Below are 18,674 nucleotides of genomic sequence, written 5' to 3' on the forward strand. Positions count from 1 at the left end.
TGAATGAGGTTTGTTTGCCTCCAGTGGTTGGAATGCATATAAAAAAATATAGGGCTTCTGAATGTCAAATCCATTTTCTTTAGGTTCATTCTCAAGTCATTCTATGCATTAATGTCAATTTACCTCATTCCATACATTTTCTCCTTAAAGCCTGTAACTTCCTACTCTTTTAAAAAACCCTTCATTCTGTTCATGTCAGTCAATTATTATTATTATTATTTTTAAAAAACAAACTATGTTCTTGGTCTACTTTTCTCCCAGCAACTCGCCTGCAATTCTTTTTGGCTCCAAACAAGAAGTATATTAGAGGTTTGAGGGCAAGTTATCTTCATTGATCTGCCTTTGAGCTCCATTTATTATATAACCTATACTCCTAGGCATCCGTTCTGCTTAAAGCACTCACTTATCACAGCATATCCCTACTGACAATGGAAGGCGCATATTTCCATGATCTGATGACCAGGTTGATCAATGGCACCATGTTCATATTTTATGTGTCAGATGAAACACAAAGCTGTGAATTCAGTATCGGTTTTGGTGCCAATAACACCTTTGAATTGCAGTTCTCTGAATTTAAACTGGTATTTTGTAAGCATGTTCAGGTTTATTAGACATGTGCATGTATCCGTGTTGCTTCAATATGAAATCTAGTTTTGAATTTTAAATTAGTCTTTTAAATAAAATTGTTTAGAGAATTTATAGAAATCTTTGAAATTGTAGAGGAAATACAGTTGTGTAATGATTTGTTAGATCCTGTAGCAGCAAACCACTCTTTATCAATTTGAAAAGTATATTTGTTTAAAAATACAAGAAGAGAACTAATTCAACATGTTTGGATCTCCATTGCATTTGCTAGGAAATATGAGCTGAGACTTCATTAAAACCTTCTACTATACTTTTGTTCATATGCCGCACTTGCAAGCAAAAGACAAAATAAGGACATATCCACTTTGCTTCTGAGCCAAAATGTAATGTCACAGGGTCAGATTTATGTTGCTAAATAGCTCTACAGTCAGAGTAATGGCTGCAATTATTCAAATTAGTAACCACAGATGGGTGGGATAAAAAACTTCAGGATATTATCAAGATGACTGGTACCTTTTTTACTATGGTTATTAATAATAGGAAACAATTGCGTGTAGAATAGCCTTACATTATCAGTTCTTTGGCCCGTGCTTAAAAAACTCATCACACTATACGTATAATGACTTCCTAGACTTACATGATTTGAAGGTTTTCTTTTTTTGGCTTTTGGCTTTTTAATTTGATCTAGTACTAAAATTGATACTGTGCTTGTACACTTGAAAATAATTATCTTGAAAATAATAGGGACAATTAAAAACTGTGAATCTTGTTGGTCTTTATGACATCTTTCGTTGTGTTGAACATGATGTTCTGACAATTGAGCTGCAAGTTCTAGAAAAGATTGCACCACAACTGAGTCCAACAGAATCAACCAGAATGTCTTCCAGTATGGATTATCCCATTTTGGCTGATGTGTAGTGATTAAGATTAAGCAGATGAGGGGTAGCTTTAACTCCAATACTGACATTCAGTCATATATGAGGCACAGTTGTGGTGGTTCTGGCAGTGTTGACTGATGATTTCCATGATTTCCACTCTGGATTTTAGCCTCTATGTCAAAAAGAGTTGTCTAAAATTCTTGTCCTGTTTTGTAGGCAAGGTTCAGCACCTTGGATCATTCATTTGAGGTTTAGGCTTAAATCTAGAGTGGATTTACCACTTCACTGAAATGGAGTGATGACTCCATCTCTGGCTGTAATTGAGTGGTTCCCAGACTGTGGTCCATGGACCACCAGTGGTCCGCAAGAACAAAAATATGGTCCGCAGCTTCACCATTACTGCACTGTTGCTTTGAAACTACAAAGCAACAAGAGTAACTGGTCTGGCGAAACCCTCTTATTGTGCCAAGGCAACGGGGATGTTAGGAGGGGAGAGGCTGACTACCCACAAAAGATTTCTACTATCACATCAGCTCTAGATTGTTAAATATGGTTTTCTGTGGGCAAGCAAATGGCGGCTACTGGATGGCATATGTTCTGTATCAGAAACTAGAGCTAATGTAGTCTATCCAATGCAATTTTCTGAATCACCACCCCATATAACCAAGCCAAATCTACAGTTGACCAAAAACTGATTCATAATGTTGAAGAGTGGTCCTTGGTCAAAGTGGTCCCTGGTAAAAAGAAAAAGAAAAAGAAAAAAAGGTGGGAACCACTGCTCTAATCCAACAAAAGACCTATTTCATTGTTGTGCTTTTGTAGACCAGTGACTGGCTGTGAATCAAAGAGGGAACAGTAGCTGCCTTGTCTCAATGAGTTTGATACAATGACAGGTTATTCTTCAAAATCTATGTTTAATGGGTGAAAGTGAAAAACTGGTCAGGTCGTGCATGAGGATGTAAATTGAATTTATTTTTGGGGAATATGTTTTTCAGAATCATCAAAGAAACATAGTTCTTGGCTCATGGGTTTTGTAGTACAAAAAAAATGACAGTTAGAAGCTCTGGAGATAAGAGCACAACAGAAGCCACCATTGGTACTGAGTAATGCCATGGGTGGGAAAGAAACTTCTTTCTCGTGGGAGATGTGAGAAAGCAGTGAATGCTGGCCTTGTTGCTTATGTTGGACTTTCTTACTCAGTCAGGTGATAGGTGTAGCACCACCTCTGGTGTCTCTTACCAGAAATGGTATCTGATTTTCCTTTTCCATTATCCCTATTGAGTGACAGCAGTTTCTTTCTGCCTCTTATTTCCTCGATGCTCACTGCTGGCTGAACTGCTGTGAAAACCGGCATCACCCTTTGCATTGCAGGTCTTACAGCTTTGTGTGCTTTTGAAATGGTTTCTTAGTTACAGTTCCAGCTTTCTGGCTAAGAGAGATATGAAACTCTCGATAATAGTCATAAAGTCAAGGGTTCAGAAACATCTAAAGTTAAAGTAATAAACACAGCTTGGAAACATTACTTTTAAAATTACAACTCCCAGAATCCCTCAGATTCTGATTAGGGTGCTTAACTTTCTCAATTTTAGGGATTCGACATCCCTCTGTGCTTCTCATACTAAGATGGCAACATGCTAGGTGTACTGAGAGAAAGGCTGATGAGAAATGTAGTAGTCCTTTTTTCAATTAATAGAATAGCCAGTTTTTCTTAGAGTCATTTCCAGATCAGCAGGGCCTGAGAATGACTTTTTTTGCATGCTGTCATAAAGATGATGCTGAAGATACAGAAACTGGTTGAATGAGGAGGGAACCTTTGGCAAAGGGAACCAGGCAAAAGCATATGTAGTTTATGTCCTAAATAGTTTGGGCGGGGGAATTCAGTCCCAAAGCCAATACCGCTATTTCAAAACAACAGGCTAGGTTCCTTATTCAATCATATCTATAAATATTCCTCCACACTGGCTTGTAAACTCTTGAAGACTTTGGTTTATCAAGTTGGAAATTCAAAAGTGGAGGTCAAGCTTTTTGATCCATATTTTCAAACATACTGCAGAAACAGAATTATCAGAGAAGGAAATGGAGATACATTCTGAATCTGTGCTTTTTGACTGATACAGAAGACTCTCTTTTGATTGGGCCTGTTTGAATCTACTATGAATATTTATTCTAGTCGGGAAAAGGTTCCTGGATGAAATAGTGCACATATTATAAATATGTTCATAATGCTCCCTTAAAGCTCTTACAATAGCTATGGCAGCTACATTTTCTATTTAATATGTATGAGATGCATCCTGAAAGCAATTTTAATGAAATTATGCTTATCGGAAATTACACAAATGTGTATTCGCAGTACTTCAAAAGGTGGCTTTACTGAAACCAGCAAACTAAGCTCATTATTCAACTTGTTGTTTAAAAAAAGGAATGTTACTTAACCATGATATTTAGTTAAAATTGAACACGGGGGAGGAAGAGTCTAATTTAGTGCTTCACAACCATTCTAAAATTTGCTTTGAAGCAATACTAAGAGTATTCTTTTGAGATTATATAACACACTAAAATGGCCTAATGACTCTGTATGTAACACACAAATGGCCTAATGACTCTGCAATATTCTTCAGATGTGTGGAGAACAAATCTATGCAAGTGTGTTTTCAAACATGGTATGAGCATGTATTTACTTATCCAGTGATGATTCTTTCTTCTCTCCTTTGTACCAACTCCAAAATGTGCTCTGGAGGACCCACAATACTCTAGAATAAATTTTGAGATTGCAATGGGGGTTGCAGTGAGAAGCAAGGGTGTGAAAATCCATTCTGTTTTCATTTTGAATTTCGGGTGCTCCCCATTTTGTTTTGGGAAGATTCTGGGAAATTATGTGGGGGGCCATTCAGATTCACAATTGAGAACCCTGAGTTCAGTTTCTGTTTCGGAAAGATCTACCCAAAAACAGAACAGGAGAGGGGGCACCTGAAAACAGAACAAAAACAAAACAGAATTCTGTGCCATTTTGCACACTCCTAGTGAGAAGAGTGAATTGGAAACAGTTCTGTCAGTACAAATTCCATCTGTCAGTACCGTCTTCATACATACTGTGTATTTTGATAACAAATAAAATGTGAAGTATGGCATCTTCATGTCATTCTGATTCAGGTCATATCATTGTTTGTCATATAGATATTGTGAGGCTAGAGTCAAGGCCCATGTTAGTTGTGTGCATGCAGTTGTATTATATAAATCAAAATCAAGGGAAAACATGGGTGGAAGCATGGAGAAAAGAAGTTGAATGCTTTCATGTTCCACGAAATGGATGCCTTTCAGAAATTGCGATCTTCCTTTCGGTAGTTGCTTCGATTGATACAAAGGAGAATTCCTCAAAATAGTAGCTTCCAAGAGATGTGTTGGTCACACATAGAATCATAGAATCATAGAATCATAGAATCAAAGAGTTGGAAGAGACCTCATGGGCCATCCAGTCCAACCCCCTGCCAAGAAGCAGGAATATTGCATTCACCGCCCTGTCCTTGTGATAACATAGAAACTCCATTATCTTTATACTTGTAAACCTTGTACATATAATAAGTATATATTTTCTCAGTATTGGGGTAAATACCATTATTATTCCCAACTAGACTACACATCAATGGAATTTGTATAAGTGATTTTTCTGTGTTTACTATATTTTGGACTAACTATTGGATTTAGCTCTGTATTCCCATTTTCTCAGATTACAACTCAATCCACTTGTTGCTATGACCCAGTCTTTGATCTAGGATAGTCATGTATGTATTGTTTCCATGTTTATGAAAATCTGTCTTCTGTAGACAAGTCAGTTTTATTTCTTTTGCAGCCATCTATAGATAAGAAACAATTTTTGCCATTACACTAAAATCAGTTTTAGTAATTTGAGCATGGTTTTTTTTTACCAAGTCCATGTTAAGATTGAAATTGCAATATAGATGGCAAATAGAATAGATAATAATTGGCTGGGATGACACATATGAAGGTGACAGTCTAGTGATTCTTTAAGCTCTTTGGAAACTGTTTAATTAAATTCTTGGAGTCACTAGAGTAAAAAAATGCCCATCGGATGCATCTATGCCATAGAATTAATGCAATGTGACACCACTTTTATTGTCATGGCTCAGTGCTGTGGAATCATGAAAGCTGAAAATTGGTGAAGTGCCAGCACTCTTTAGCAAGGAAGGACAAGTATCTTGTAAAACAACAATTCCCATCATTCCATAGTGTGCATGCATTCTTAGATAGATAGCCCTAGTTCTTGTTTTAGACTTGTTAGGTTTCCTTCATTCAGTTTTTTAAAAACACAACCTCAAGATCTTCGGAATTGAAGAACCTATCCTCATTCTAGAAATATGTTTCCTATACTTAATTCATAGTTTCATCAGGAACTCTTAGCAATTACCAGAGAGCCCAATTTACCTTCTGCCTGCCTCTTCCCAAGATCTTCCTCATGAATAGAGATGTCTTCATGTTATTGACCACTATAGAAATATTTTTTTTCCATATTAAAGCATTTGCAGACACTGCCTTCACTGCATTTTTATCACGTCTCTAATTGTAGTAATACACTTGGGCCCATGTTCTATGTTTAGTTTAAGGGCTATTCAATCAACTTGTTTAATCCCAGAAAAAGGGACAAAAATAACCCTTTTAATCATTTTTTTTTACTTTCCTAGGACTTTTCTTCAATAAGCAGATGTTATGGTGGATGTCTGAAGCTTGATGAATGTAAATATTCCCATATAAATGCTGATAATTTCAAATGAATTTTGTTTCATGATTCCGAAGCATACCTGATAACGCTGACATTCACCTAAAAGTTGCCTAAATGTTATAATTAGCCATTGGCTCTAAGGCATTCATACAGTTCATCTGGAAATATCAGCATTCATACCTGAATATTAGTTATCCCCAAATTTAAGAACATTTTACATCACAGATCTATGCTTGTGTATTGGGTGTTATGTTCACTTAGTTCTGAGCAAGTGTTATAGGATTGTGCTATCAGTATCTGGTACACACACCGATGTAAACAAATTATTGATTAGATGGTTATTCCAGGTCTTAATTGTTTCTAATACACTCATCAAACAATCACGTACTCTTAGAAAACAGATAAGCCTTAGGTCATTGACTTCATGTTTTCTTCCAAAGAGTTCAATTTCGACAAAGGCTGTTGGAAAAGCGCTTGATGGAGAAAAAAGAGGCAATTCTCAAAGAGGCTCATGAGGAAGAAGAAAGGAAGAGACGTCTTGATGCTCTTAGGCAACAGGTATCTTTTCCTCCTGTGTTTGTTTTTTCCCTGTGAAATTAAAGCTACAAATGGCAAGTGTAATATCATAATTGAGAAATAATCAGAATGTGGAAAAAAAGAACAACTCCCCACAATTTTTTTTACTCTTCACTGTCAATTATAGTATGTTTTTTTCTATTTATCTTGAATGGGATATCGAATGCCTATACTGTATTTTTTCAAATTCTAAGATACCATCAGTTGTAAGATGCACACTAATTTCAGTACCACCAACAAAAAGCTTAATTTATATATTTAAAAAAGGATCACAATTCTAAGATGCACTTTTTAATATGAGAAAAAGTACATCTTAGAATTGAAGCATAACAGTATTTACATGTATGCATATGTTGTATTTAATACTTACTTACTTACTTACTTAGGCAATCCCTCATAGCCTGAGGATGATGGCCCTCCAAGTGTAGTGTCTTGGCAGTGGATACGTAGGGGGCTGTGGAGACCTATTCTTGATCTGCTTGGTCTTTCGCAGCGAGGACATCGGTTTCCAGGTGGAAGGCAGTCCTGGTCAGGGTTGGCTTGATGCGCCTTCCTCTTGGCATGTTTCTCCCTTTCGCCCTCCATTTGTGCCTCTTCGAATTCTGTAGCACTGCTGGTCACAGCTGACCTCCAGTTAGAGTGCTAAAGGGCCATGGCTTCACAGTTCTTGGTGTCTATGCCACAGTTTTTAAGGTTGGCTTTAAGCCCATCTTTAAATCTCTTTTCCTGTCCACCAACATTCTGTTTTCCATTCTTGAGTTGGGAGTATAGTAACTTCTTTGGGAGATGGTGATCAGGCATTCAAACAACGTGGCCAGTCCAGTGGAGTTGATGGGGTAGGAGCATCACTTCAATGCTGGTGGTCTTTGCTTCTTCCAGCACGCTGACATTTGTCTGCCTGTCTTCCCAAGAGATTTTGCAGGAATTTTCAGAGGCAGCGCTGATGGAATTCTTCCAGGAGTTGGCTGTGACATCTGTAGACAGTCCACGTTTCTCAGGCATGTAGCAGGGTTGGGAGGACAATAGCTTTATAAACAAGCACCTTGGTCTCCCTACTGATGTCCCGATCCTCAAACACTCTCTGCTTCATTTGGAACATGCTGCATTTGCAGAACTCAGATGGTATTTCAGTGTCAATGTTGACTTTTTTGAAGAGGTGGCTGCCAAGATAACGCAAGTGGTCAACATTTTCTAATGTTACACCATGAAGCTGTATTTCTGGCATTGCAAAGGGATTGACTGGTGACTGTTGGAAGAGCACTTTGGTTTTCTCGATGTTCAATGAGGGGCCGATCATCTTATATGCTTCTGCAAAGGTGTTTAGAGTGGCTTGTAGGTCTTCTTCTGAATACACATAGACTACGTTATCATCAGCATATTGAAGTTCTGTAACAGATGTTGTTATGACCTTGGTTTTGGCTTTCAGTCTGCTATGGTTAAATAGTTTGCCATCTGTCCAATAGATGATTTCCATTCCGGTGGGAAGTTTCCCATCAATAAGATGAAGTATCATAGTGATGAAGATGGAAAATAAGGTTGGAACAATAACACATTCCTGTTTGGCACCTTATTCCACCTTAAATGGGTCACTTTGGGAGCCATTGTTGTCCAAGACGGTTGTCATCATGGAAGAGCTGCAGGATGTTCACAATTTTTTTGAGATTTTTGAATTACAGTATTTACCTGTATGCATATGTTTGTATTTAATGTAGGTACTGCATGAAAAGGCTAGCTGTTCAGCTAAACAATAGCAGGTCTTTTTTTCTCACCTCCACTCAATCCAGGGAGGTTACCTGGTCAAAGACACAGAAATATACTTTTCTCCACAACCTGTCATTGAGCCAATTTGTGTATCATTTTTCCCAGCTTCCAGTCCAACCAGAAGTTGGATGTCTTGTGGTCCTCTAGATTTGATTAGAGTGCAACTCTATCTAACATAACTTAATGGTGAAGGATAATAAGGGTTGCAGTGCAGCAACACCTGTAGGGACACAAACAGCCCCCCCCCCCCCACCAAACTGATCAAGCACTTTGTCCTCCTTCGTTTTGCAGTGACCTTTTGGCTTCATTCCCAGTAGCTGCTACAAAAGGACATGTTCATCTTTATTGAGAAAATAAATTGTTTGACTCCATGTTTCCATACTTTGAATCTGTTGCAGCATATGCATGCACACTGTGGCACAATTCATTTTTTCATTTCTTTCAGATCCTTAGTGTTCAACACTGCGCTATGCATTTTGGGTATATTAACCTAAAGTGGCATTTCTCTTCCATGCCAGATTTTAAATTGGTAATTGTCAGAAGTCTACATCTCTATAAAAACACATTACTTTGTTCAGAGTACGGTCAGAGTTGAATGTCTCATGATCCAATTCTATGAATGTTCCTCAGAAGTACTCTATTTTTTATAAGTGAAATCTTTTTCCAAAGACATCTCTATGGAATGTAGTCATATTAAATATGGTGGTCAGTTCTTATACTCATCGCTATGTAAACCAGGTGAAATGAGGTGGGCAAAGATGCTACAGGTCAATCTGTAGCTGGTGATGTTTTGTGGAAAAGTGTGTTATACCCAGCACACCTGTTTTCTTGATTATGCGCCAAACACTCAATTTTAGCTATGTATAAACTTAGTAAACAGAAGTCAACAAGAAAACTGCTGGTCCATTTCTGAGCATAATTCAAAGTGCTGGTCTTGGCCTATAAAGCCCTGTACAGTTCCAGCCCAGCTTACCTGTCTGAACATATCTCCCTCTACGTCCCGCCTCGGAATTTAAGATCGTACGGGGAGACCCTGCTCTCTGTCCCACCCTCTTTGCAAGTGCGTTTGGCAAGGACAGGGCCTTCTTAGTGGTGCCCCCACCTGTGGAATGCTCTCCCTAGCAAGATTAGGTCGGCTCCATCCTTCCTCTCTTTTAGAAAGAAGCTCAAAACATGGTTTTGGGGCCAGGCCTTTGGACAGTAGGTTTGGCAGTAATCATAATGTTGAAATTTTGACTATGGTAGGTTTTGGATTGGGTCGTCGGTTGCTAAATCAGAATTTGATTTGGCTACATGATAATAATGTTTTAAATGTATTTAAATATAATTTTTATCTTTCATATAATGTTTTACGTAATGTGTTGTATGTTGTTGGCATCAAATTGCTGCCGTTGTAAGCTGCCCTGAGAAGGACAGGGCAGAAATGTTGGAAATAAATAAATAAATAAATAAATGTTATAAGAGGTCTAGACTGTAGTAGTTCTTGGTAAGATTTCTGTAGCTTGGGGTGGGGAGAGATCTTAAAATAGCATATATTGATGGGACCTGAACTGGCCAAGCTCATTTATTGCTTGTCAATTTGTGTTCTTTGTGTTGCTATAAATGAATCAGATTAAAGTCCTACAGTTCAAAAACCAAGAGAAGAATCCGAGGTTTATTGCATTTACACAAGTCAATAAGAGTATACAGTGCCTGCTTTGTTCTTCCTGCCCTAAAATGACGATACTCTTTCTTTATTTGTCACAGGTAGTTTCCAATGGATTTTTTAAGCTCAAAGTTCATTTGACAGTTGCCTCATCCCTTTGAAAATAAATCTGCTGGAACAATATGCTATTTTGATCAGAACTTCTGGGTATCATTTTTTCATCCAGATCTGAACTCAGTTCTTTTATTCAAAGTGTAGTGACCACATTGTCCCAGAATGCAATATGTATTTTTTTTTAAAAAAAAGTCATTTGGCTTTAACTTGTAATTGCCCTTTACCGTATATACTTGAGTATAAGCCAGCCCAAATATAAGCCAAGGCACCTAATTTTACGACAAAAAACTGGGAAAACAGATTGGCTCGAGTATAAGCTGAGGGTGGGAAATGCAAAATAAAAATTGATACCAATAATTGAGGCATAATTGAGTAAAATAATAATAACAATAATAAATAGAGTAAAATAATACATGTAATAATAATAAATAACAACAACAGAGTAAAATAATAAATAACTTTGACTCAAGTATAAGCTGAGGGGGCTTTTTCAGCCTAAAAAAGGGCTGAAAAACTCAGCTTATACTCGAGTATATACAGTACTTATAAATCATGTTTTTAGGTTTCAGAAGATTTTTTTCATCAGACCCAGTCCAGCCCATTGGGAGGCCTGGGATGCCACAATTGTTACTCTCTGAGAAAGAGCTCTACCATAAGCTTTCTGTATTGTTTCTCACAGGGCTAGCTAAAACTTGGTGGGCTATGTGATGCTCCATACATTCTGGTGAAAACAATGGAGAGGTTGTTAATCTCCATTGGCTGCCAGGACATTTGGAGTGTAAATCTTAGTGAATTGTATTTGCCCGGCAAGACAAAAACATTTTCCTTCTTCTGGCTTAGAATAACAAAAGTTTTTGATTCTATTATTATTATTATTATTATTATTATTATTATTTGGATTGTTGGAATTTTTTTTTGTTTGCATGAAACAACTCTTTTCTTACCTAACCTGCTTTTTCGGAAAACTACCTCAATATAAATTTATATTTCAAATTTGCATTAATTATTCACCTCAACAATCCATTGATGTGGTGTTGCTCATAACTAAACTGTGACTTTGCTGTTTGTGTCCCCTTCCCTTGTAAGATGTCAGAATGATCACATCTACTATGTTGATGTAGTGATGTGCTTACTTATTGGAGCAAATAAAGACATTCTCTTATCTATGTCTTAAAACCAGTCAAAAAGTGACTGAAGGGAAAAACCACATACAAACTCAGTCATCAGTATTTTTTTTTGCATTAGTCACTTGATTAGATATGTCAGCAACTGTGCTGCACTTCAGATTGATTTATACTCAGGGCTGTTGCTAGTTTTCTTTCTCCCTAAGCACCATTACCGTATGTCTACATATATTGAATGACAAGACATTGCACAGTGTGAAAAAAACTGCCCAGATAGCTTGGTGGATAGTGCATCCCAAGGAAAAAAGAAACTGTGCTGGTGGTTGAGTAGATGCAGAGATATCCAGGATCGGTTTACATCAGTGGTTCCTTATCTTTGGGCTCCAGTCACCATATTTTGGGATTGTTTGCAATGTCAGAGATACTCTCATAAAACGGCTTCCATGGATGAGCACTTCGCCAGTCACAAACTCCTTGTTATAAAGCCTGTGACCCCATTTCCAAAAGTCAGACTTTGTGAGGTTCAAGAATCTTCAGTGGAAAGCAAATTTTTTTTTGAAGTAATCTGAACTTCAAAACACAAATTGCTTTTTAAGAATATTATCTCCAATCCATAAAACTTAGTCGGGATCTTTGCACATCCATAAATCTTATTTCAAGCAGCTGCGACTGTAGTTTTTCCAGATATATAATGATGGAAGGAATTTTTGGCACACAAGAGGACGTAAAAACATAAGGAATTCTTTAGAAATAATTTATTGCAAGCACATGTTGTAGAATATTTGAGCAGTGATACCCCTGACATTCAGGTGAATCTTTGCAGAAGGGGGAAATAAAAGCATTCGTTTATTTTTGACTAATGCTACTTCTGAAATAAACTAGAATTATGAATAGGCAGATGGTTAGGTAGATGGGAAATTAGCTAGCTTGTTCACTTTTTGACCAAATTTTCCATGCCATGGCTGAATTTTCTACAACAGGGCTTCTTAATTTTTTCCCACTTTGGACCCCTTTTGGCCTAAGAATTTTTTACATGACCATGGGTATGTAGTATATAAAATCAATATATTAAACCAAACATTTACTGATGACAAATCAGCATTTTTAAGGCTTGCTAAACAGGCCAATTTTCCTTTTTACGATGTACAGCTAAAGCATTTTCTGCAGAGTCCACTGAAAACACTGCATGTTGTTGCTAACAGATTCATGTAATGTCTAAAACAGCAAGTAGGCTGTTTTACTGTTGCTAATTTTTTTGCGACCCTAACATTGAGCTGATAAGGGGACCCCATTTGGGGTCGGGACACATACTTTAAGAAGCAGTAATCTATAGCACTATGCCAAACTTGTGCTTTCCAGATGCTGTGGACTATGACTCATATCATCTCCTGTCAGTATGGTGGATCATGATGAGTGTAATCAGATCAAATATATCTGTCATTCAGATTCAGTACTCTAGAAAGCCCCAGACTAAGGAAAGTTGAAATTAAATGATTGTATAGCATTCTTAGTTGCTATTTATCTACTTTTTGGTACATCTTTATTTGGTATGAGGAATTTTCCAGAAAATTGTTTCCTGCACATGAATGGTTTATGATCCAACTGACACTCCAAGTGCTATCTAAAGGAAAATGTGCCACATTCCGATATATCAATATCCTCTATGCTGTGTTTAGATTGCCAACCACATGAAAGGAATTGCCAGTACTGCCCTTTGCCAATGCCAGCTGATGCCAGGGTTCTGTCTGGATGAAGGGTTGATTATAAAGCTGGATCACATAACAAAGCCCTATAATTTCCATCTCTGTCTTAGGTTGCTATTGTTGCAGAATTTGATCCTGCTCGGATGATGGCTGACACAGTGGCATCTAAAGCTCGGATGGGCATCGGAGCAGAAGAAGATTTTTTTCTGCAGAAGCCTCTCTTTGAGTTGCATACATTCACTGCTGAGCAGGTACTTCATCATTTGGTGCAGAGTGCTTGCACCCAAGGTCAAAGAAAGCAATTAAGCTTTAGGTGAAAAGCATGTGGGAGGTATATGGAGATCTGTAAAGGGAGAAACTCTCTCCCGCCCTCTTATTCTGGTGAGACTGTGCTAGGTTAGGCACAGTGCCAACTTCTCTGAGTAGAGAAGTTCAATACATCCAGTGGTGTGAGCTTCCCCGTGAAATCACATAACCCTTAAAGCTTCACACCTCATTATAGCTGAGCCTAAGCACGGGTGACTGTAGCCAATGCAGCCTTCTTGTGTCCACACTTATTTTACTTTCCTCTGCCTTCTCCTCTTTGTTAAATACTTGAATTGTAATCTTGGCGAGTGAGTTGCTTTCTTGGATTTTGTAAAGCACCAGTCTGAATGATTTGCCCAAATTGTCTTCCTATATTGAATCTCTCCTTTCAGAGTTATATTTGCTGCTAAAGAGAAGACCTAACAAATTCTACGCAAATAAGGTTTCCTTCAGATATTTTTTTTTTAATATGGGAAGGATTTGTGTAAAAAAATAGTCTGTGCTTCAGTTAAGGCAATGGGTTTATAGCTGTATATTCTGTTTCCCTGAAAGTTGTTTCACCCAGTATAGCACCATGTTGCCATGCTAGATGTAGAATCATAAAGTCGGAAGAGATGACAAGGACCATACCACGCAGGAAAGCACAACTGAAGTACTTCTGACAGATGGCCATACAGCTTCTGTTTAAAATTTCTGGTGGCCATGAGCAATAGCATTGGGTTAACCCGTGGAGTTGGATTAACCCATGTGGCAAATCATTATGGAGCCATACTGTGGCAAAGGGAAGCCAGTATCTTCACTTGGACTGTCATTACCTGTGAGCTAGCTCTCAATACTTTTGTTTTAATATCATTCTAGATGAGGACAAGGATGAGTGAAACTTCCCAATGTGGTACCTTCCTAAATTGCTAACCTTGCTGCTTGTTAGTCAGTATAGAGATAACAACATGCTAGCTCTCTTGGTATTTTAAGCTACACCAGTGGTTCCCAACCTTTTTTTGACCAGGAACCATTTGACCAGGAACCTCTTTGACCAGGGATCACTCTCCAACATTACTACCGAAAGGTTTACGAAACAGTTTTTGGTCAACTTTAGATTCAGTTTGGGGTGCTGATTCAGAAAATTGCATTGGATAGACCACATCCGCACTTGTTTCTGATAAAGAACATACGTCATAGTCAGCAACAGGGAAGGAGTGTCAGGCAGTGTGAAAGGAGTGGAAATGAAATAAATGAAATAAAATAAATAAAGAGGAAGGAAGGCTCTTGAACCAGATTTTCATCCTCACGGCCCACTGGTGGTCCGCGGCCCACAGGTTAAGAACCACTGAGTTATACAGTAGTTTGAATCAGCTGTCTGGGGCTTATGGAAGTCTTAGTTCAGGCTGACACAATTTTTCACCAAATGGTCCCTCCTGAGGCCTGAGATCCTTCTTTCAGTTCCTTCAACTCCACAGGTATGCCTGGTATGGCTCACCCATAGCTGTTTGTAGGCTTTGGAAATCCCTTGCTGTTGTTTCATTGGCAGGCAAATACTTAAAAAAAATATTCTGACAGGCGTTTAGAGCTGAAGGTTCTTTTATAACAAAAAGGCTTTAGAAAGTGCTTATTGTTTCTACAAAACTCTTTTTAACTGCCTTTTATCCTCTTTATGTGTGCATTTTAATGTTGTGAACAGTTTAATTTTACTTTAATGTTGACTTTTATACATTTATAGCTACATTGTGCTTGTTTTCAATTACGGGTTACTTCTGTACACCATTGCCATTGTTCCTCCTTCCATGTCTGAATCTATTGCAGCCACTTTGGCAGCTTCACATTTTTCTGCTGGGGCCCATTGCAGTAGTCCGAAACAGTGGCAAGGTCATAACAGGATGAAATGGCCAAACTGTAAGCTGCTCTGGGTCCCCTTTGGGGTGAGATAGTAAATAAATAAACTAAATAAATAAATGAGGTTTGCAGGCAGGAACAACTTCAATTTGAGATTTAATGATGGTTTTTTTGCGTTGTAAATTTATTTACCTATACTCATTGCAATTGGTGTCAGGGGGAGAAAAAAATTGGTAATCAAACTACTAACAAATCAAAACTTCTGATTTTGATTTGTTAGCGGTTTTTGCACATTTGAAGGAGCATCACATTCTGTGGATATCTTGGGCAGAAAACTACTACCTTCCCCTGATCTAGGTTATTCTGCTGATTTACATGGCTTGGTTTCCTGCCTGCTACGGAATCCTGGGGTTTGTACTTTATGAGGCTTTGACTTATGACAGGCATTGGCAAACTTTGACCCTCCAGGTGTTTGGACTTCAACTCCCAGAAATCCAAGCCAGCTTACTGACTGTTAGGAATTGTGGGAATTGAAGTCCAAAACACCTGGAGGGCCAAAGTTTGCCAATGCTTGGATTATGACAATCCTATGAACAAGAGACATCCAGGACACCCTGAGCCCATTCACACTACACACTAGCAAAATTTTGCATTATAATTGCTATGGCTGCATCCTATGGACTCTTGCGGGTTGTAGTTTGGTCAGAGGCACCTGAGGAGTTTTCTGGCTGAGGATTTTAAAGGCTCTTTCCTTAACTACCAATCCCAGGAATCATAGCATATGATTAATAGATTGGTATTTAAAATATTTTTTTAAATGTATGATGTTGAGGCCTGGGAAGTTTATTCCAAGATATTGGTTGACCACCCCTTAGTCATAATTTCGAAGACCAAAATATTCCAAAATACAAAATTAGGGTGAAGCAGAATAATTACGGCACTATCAATCCAAAATGGGCTGCTTAATGTGTTTAAGAGAGATTTTGAGCCTTTGCGGGGAGGTTGCCGCCTCAAGCGTGCTGAGCTTCCACGGCCAAAGCCAGCCCAACTGGCCTCCTCATGTAGTTAACCATTCGGCAAGAAGGCCGCCAACACCCAAGGAGAATAAAAACAAGGGAAAAAACTCCTGGGAAGCTCTAGGAAAGTTAATGAGCTGCTTCTAATGCTCGGGCAGGCTATAGTCGCAGGTGGCTGACAAAGCTATGCAGGTTAAGAAAATAATATTTATCACCCAGCTGCCAGGACAATCCTTATCAAAAGTCTTCTCTCAAAATCCATAGTCTGGGAAGAAAAATGAGTCCCCAAACAAATCCTGAAAGCAACATCAAATGCAGAATATGTGTTTTTTTTTAGTGCTGCTATGGCTGCTAATACCACTACTACTACCACTATGGCTACTGATTAATCACAAAGTTGCTACCTTTTCCACTGGATCTGCTCATAGCCTCCAATAGTCATGATTTGGCAGGGATGGTCACAATTAATCCTTGGCCATCTTATTTTTGCAGCCCCTTTGAAAATATCCCAATTTCTCTCTCCTCTCTCAATGCAAGCTTACTTCAGTTGCTGCAATTGTCTACATGAGTGGCTGAGATAGTGGTAGTTCAATGTACATAAACTGCCCTAAATTATTAAAATATCATGTAATAACATTACCTTCTGACTGTGTGTATAAGGAGGTTATGAAACATAAATGAATGTTGTGCTTAGACTTGGGTCCCATCTTCGAGTTTTCTCACTAAGTAAAAAGTAAAGGTGAAGGTTTCCCCTGACACTAAGTCTAGTCGTGTCTGACTCTGGTGGGTGGTGCACATCTCCATTTCTAAGCTGAAGAGCTGGTGTTGTCCATAGACACCTCCAAGGTCATGTGGCCAGCATAACTGCATGGAGCACCATTACTTTCCCGCAGAAGCGGTACCTATTGATGCACTCACATATGCATGTTTCGAACTGCTAGGTTGGTAGAAGCTGGGCCTAGCAATGGGAGCTCACCTTGTTCCTGTATTCAAACCGCCAACCTTTTGGTCAGCAAGTTCAGCAGCTCAGTGGTTTAACCCACTGCGCCAACAGGGGGCCTGAGATCTCACTAAGTACCTCTATACAAATACTACAATTCTAAAATTTGAGGGGAGGGGGGAATGGAAATCCTGATCCCAAGCATTTCATTATTCATTTATTTTTCATGTCAGGAGCAACTTGAGAAACTGCAAGTCACTTTCGGTGTGAGAGAATTGGCTGTCTGTAAGGACGTTGCCCAGAGAATGCCCGGATGTTTTGATGTTTTACCATAAAGGATACTCAACCTGTATGTGGATTGATTTGTGAAATGTATCTGTGTTTTTGCACATTAATATATCTTTCTCCCCCAACAGATTATATCTGACCCCCGCATCCGAGTGGAAATAGCTCTGCGAGAAGCTGGACTTCATAGGACACTTTATGCTCAAGAGCTTTTACCGAAAATCCATCCACCCAGACTTCCAAGAAGAGACATGGATTCCACAGTCTTTAAACTGTAGAGCTACAAATTAAACATACGAGTTCAAATGAGACAGTCTGTTTATCAAGACTTAAATAAACGATTTAATTCAGGAAATACATTGAATGTTGAGTTGTGGAAGGTTTAAAAAAAACAACTAACATTGCATCGTGAAATAAAATATCAGCTGGGAAAGCTCAGTAGACCATTTATGTGACACTCCCACACAATCTTCAGCATTGCCTTGTTATTGCATATTCTTGGTAAAATGGTCTGCTGGAGCTGCAGTCTAATTATCTGAGGTGAAATCATCCTTTTAGAAGAAAATCTGCAAAAAAAAAAGTCAGAAGAAGGAAGGAAGGAAGGACGGAGGAAGGGAGGAAAGAAAAGAGAGAAATGGAGAAACTGAAACTGCTGGATGCACTCATCCACTTGGGGAATGCACCTAATTATTTCCATTAAGGTTAGAGAGCCAGTGTAGTGTGCTGAGTGGAATGCCAGATTTGAACTGGAAAAGCCTCGTTCAGTTCCGCAATCATGCACAAAACTCACCGGCTAACCTTGAACCAGTTTCTCAAGCTAAGAGAGGAGGAAGGGAAATATCACTGGTTCTGATTTATATATGCATCTCTGTATGCAACCTTTTGACATCTTTCCCCTCTTTTTCCTCCATTGCTTAGGCATCTTTCCTCTTGCCTGCCTGTCCTTGGCATCTGTAGAGAATTAGATCTTTAGTAGGTCATATCTCTTACATAGAGACTGTGCTTTCTTATAATCCTTCAGCAAAGGACAAGAGGGATCCTCTCACCTCTGCAGGAGTCTACCATATACCATGCAGCTGTGGACAAGTCTACATAGGGACCACCAAACACAGCGTAGCAGCCCCCGGTAGCATAGTGGGTTAAACCCTTGTGCTGGCAGGACTGAAGATGGACAGG

At 38.7% G+C, this 18,674-nt stretch overlaps 1 protein-coding gene across 3 annotated transcripts in view; it reads left to right on the forward strand.

Moving 5' to 3' along the window:
- The window catches only part of CCDC148 (coiled-coil domain containing 148), a 150,774-nt gene extending 132,921 nt beyond the window's left edge, over positions 1-17,853 (forward strand). For all 3 annotated transcript variants that reach the window (XM_060777301.2, XM_060777311.2, XM_067472297.1), the window contains exons 13-15: positions 6,639-6,756; positions 13,232-13,372; positions 17,630-17,853. In XM_060777301.2, coding sequence (XP_060633284.2) covers positions 6,639-6,756; positions 13,232-13,372; positions 17,630-17,776 — 406 coding nt within the window. In that variant the 3' untranslated portion in view covers positions 17,777-17,853. The remainder of the gene's footprint in view (positions 1-6,638; positions 6,757-13,231; positions 13,373-17,629) is intronic.
- The last annotated feature ends 821 nt before the right edge of the window (positions 17,854-18,674 follow it).

This window comes from Anolis sagrei, chromosome 1, assembly GCF_037176765.1.
Source record: "Anolis sagrei isolate rAnoSag1 chromosome 1, rAnoSag1.mat, whole genome shotgun sequence".
NCBI lineage: Eukaryota > Metazoa > Chordata > Lepidosauria > Squamata > Dactyloidae > Anolis > Anolis sagrei.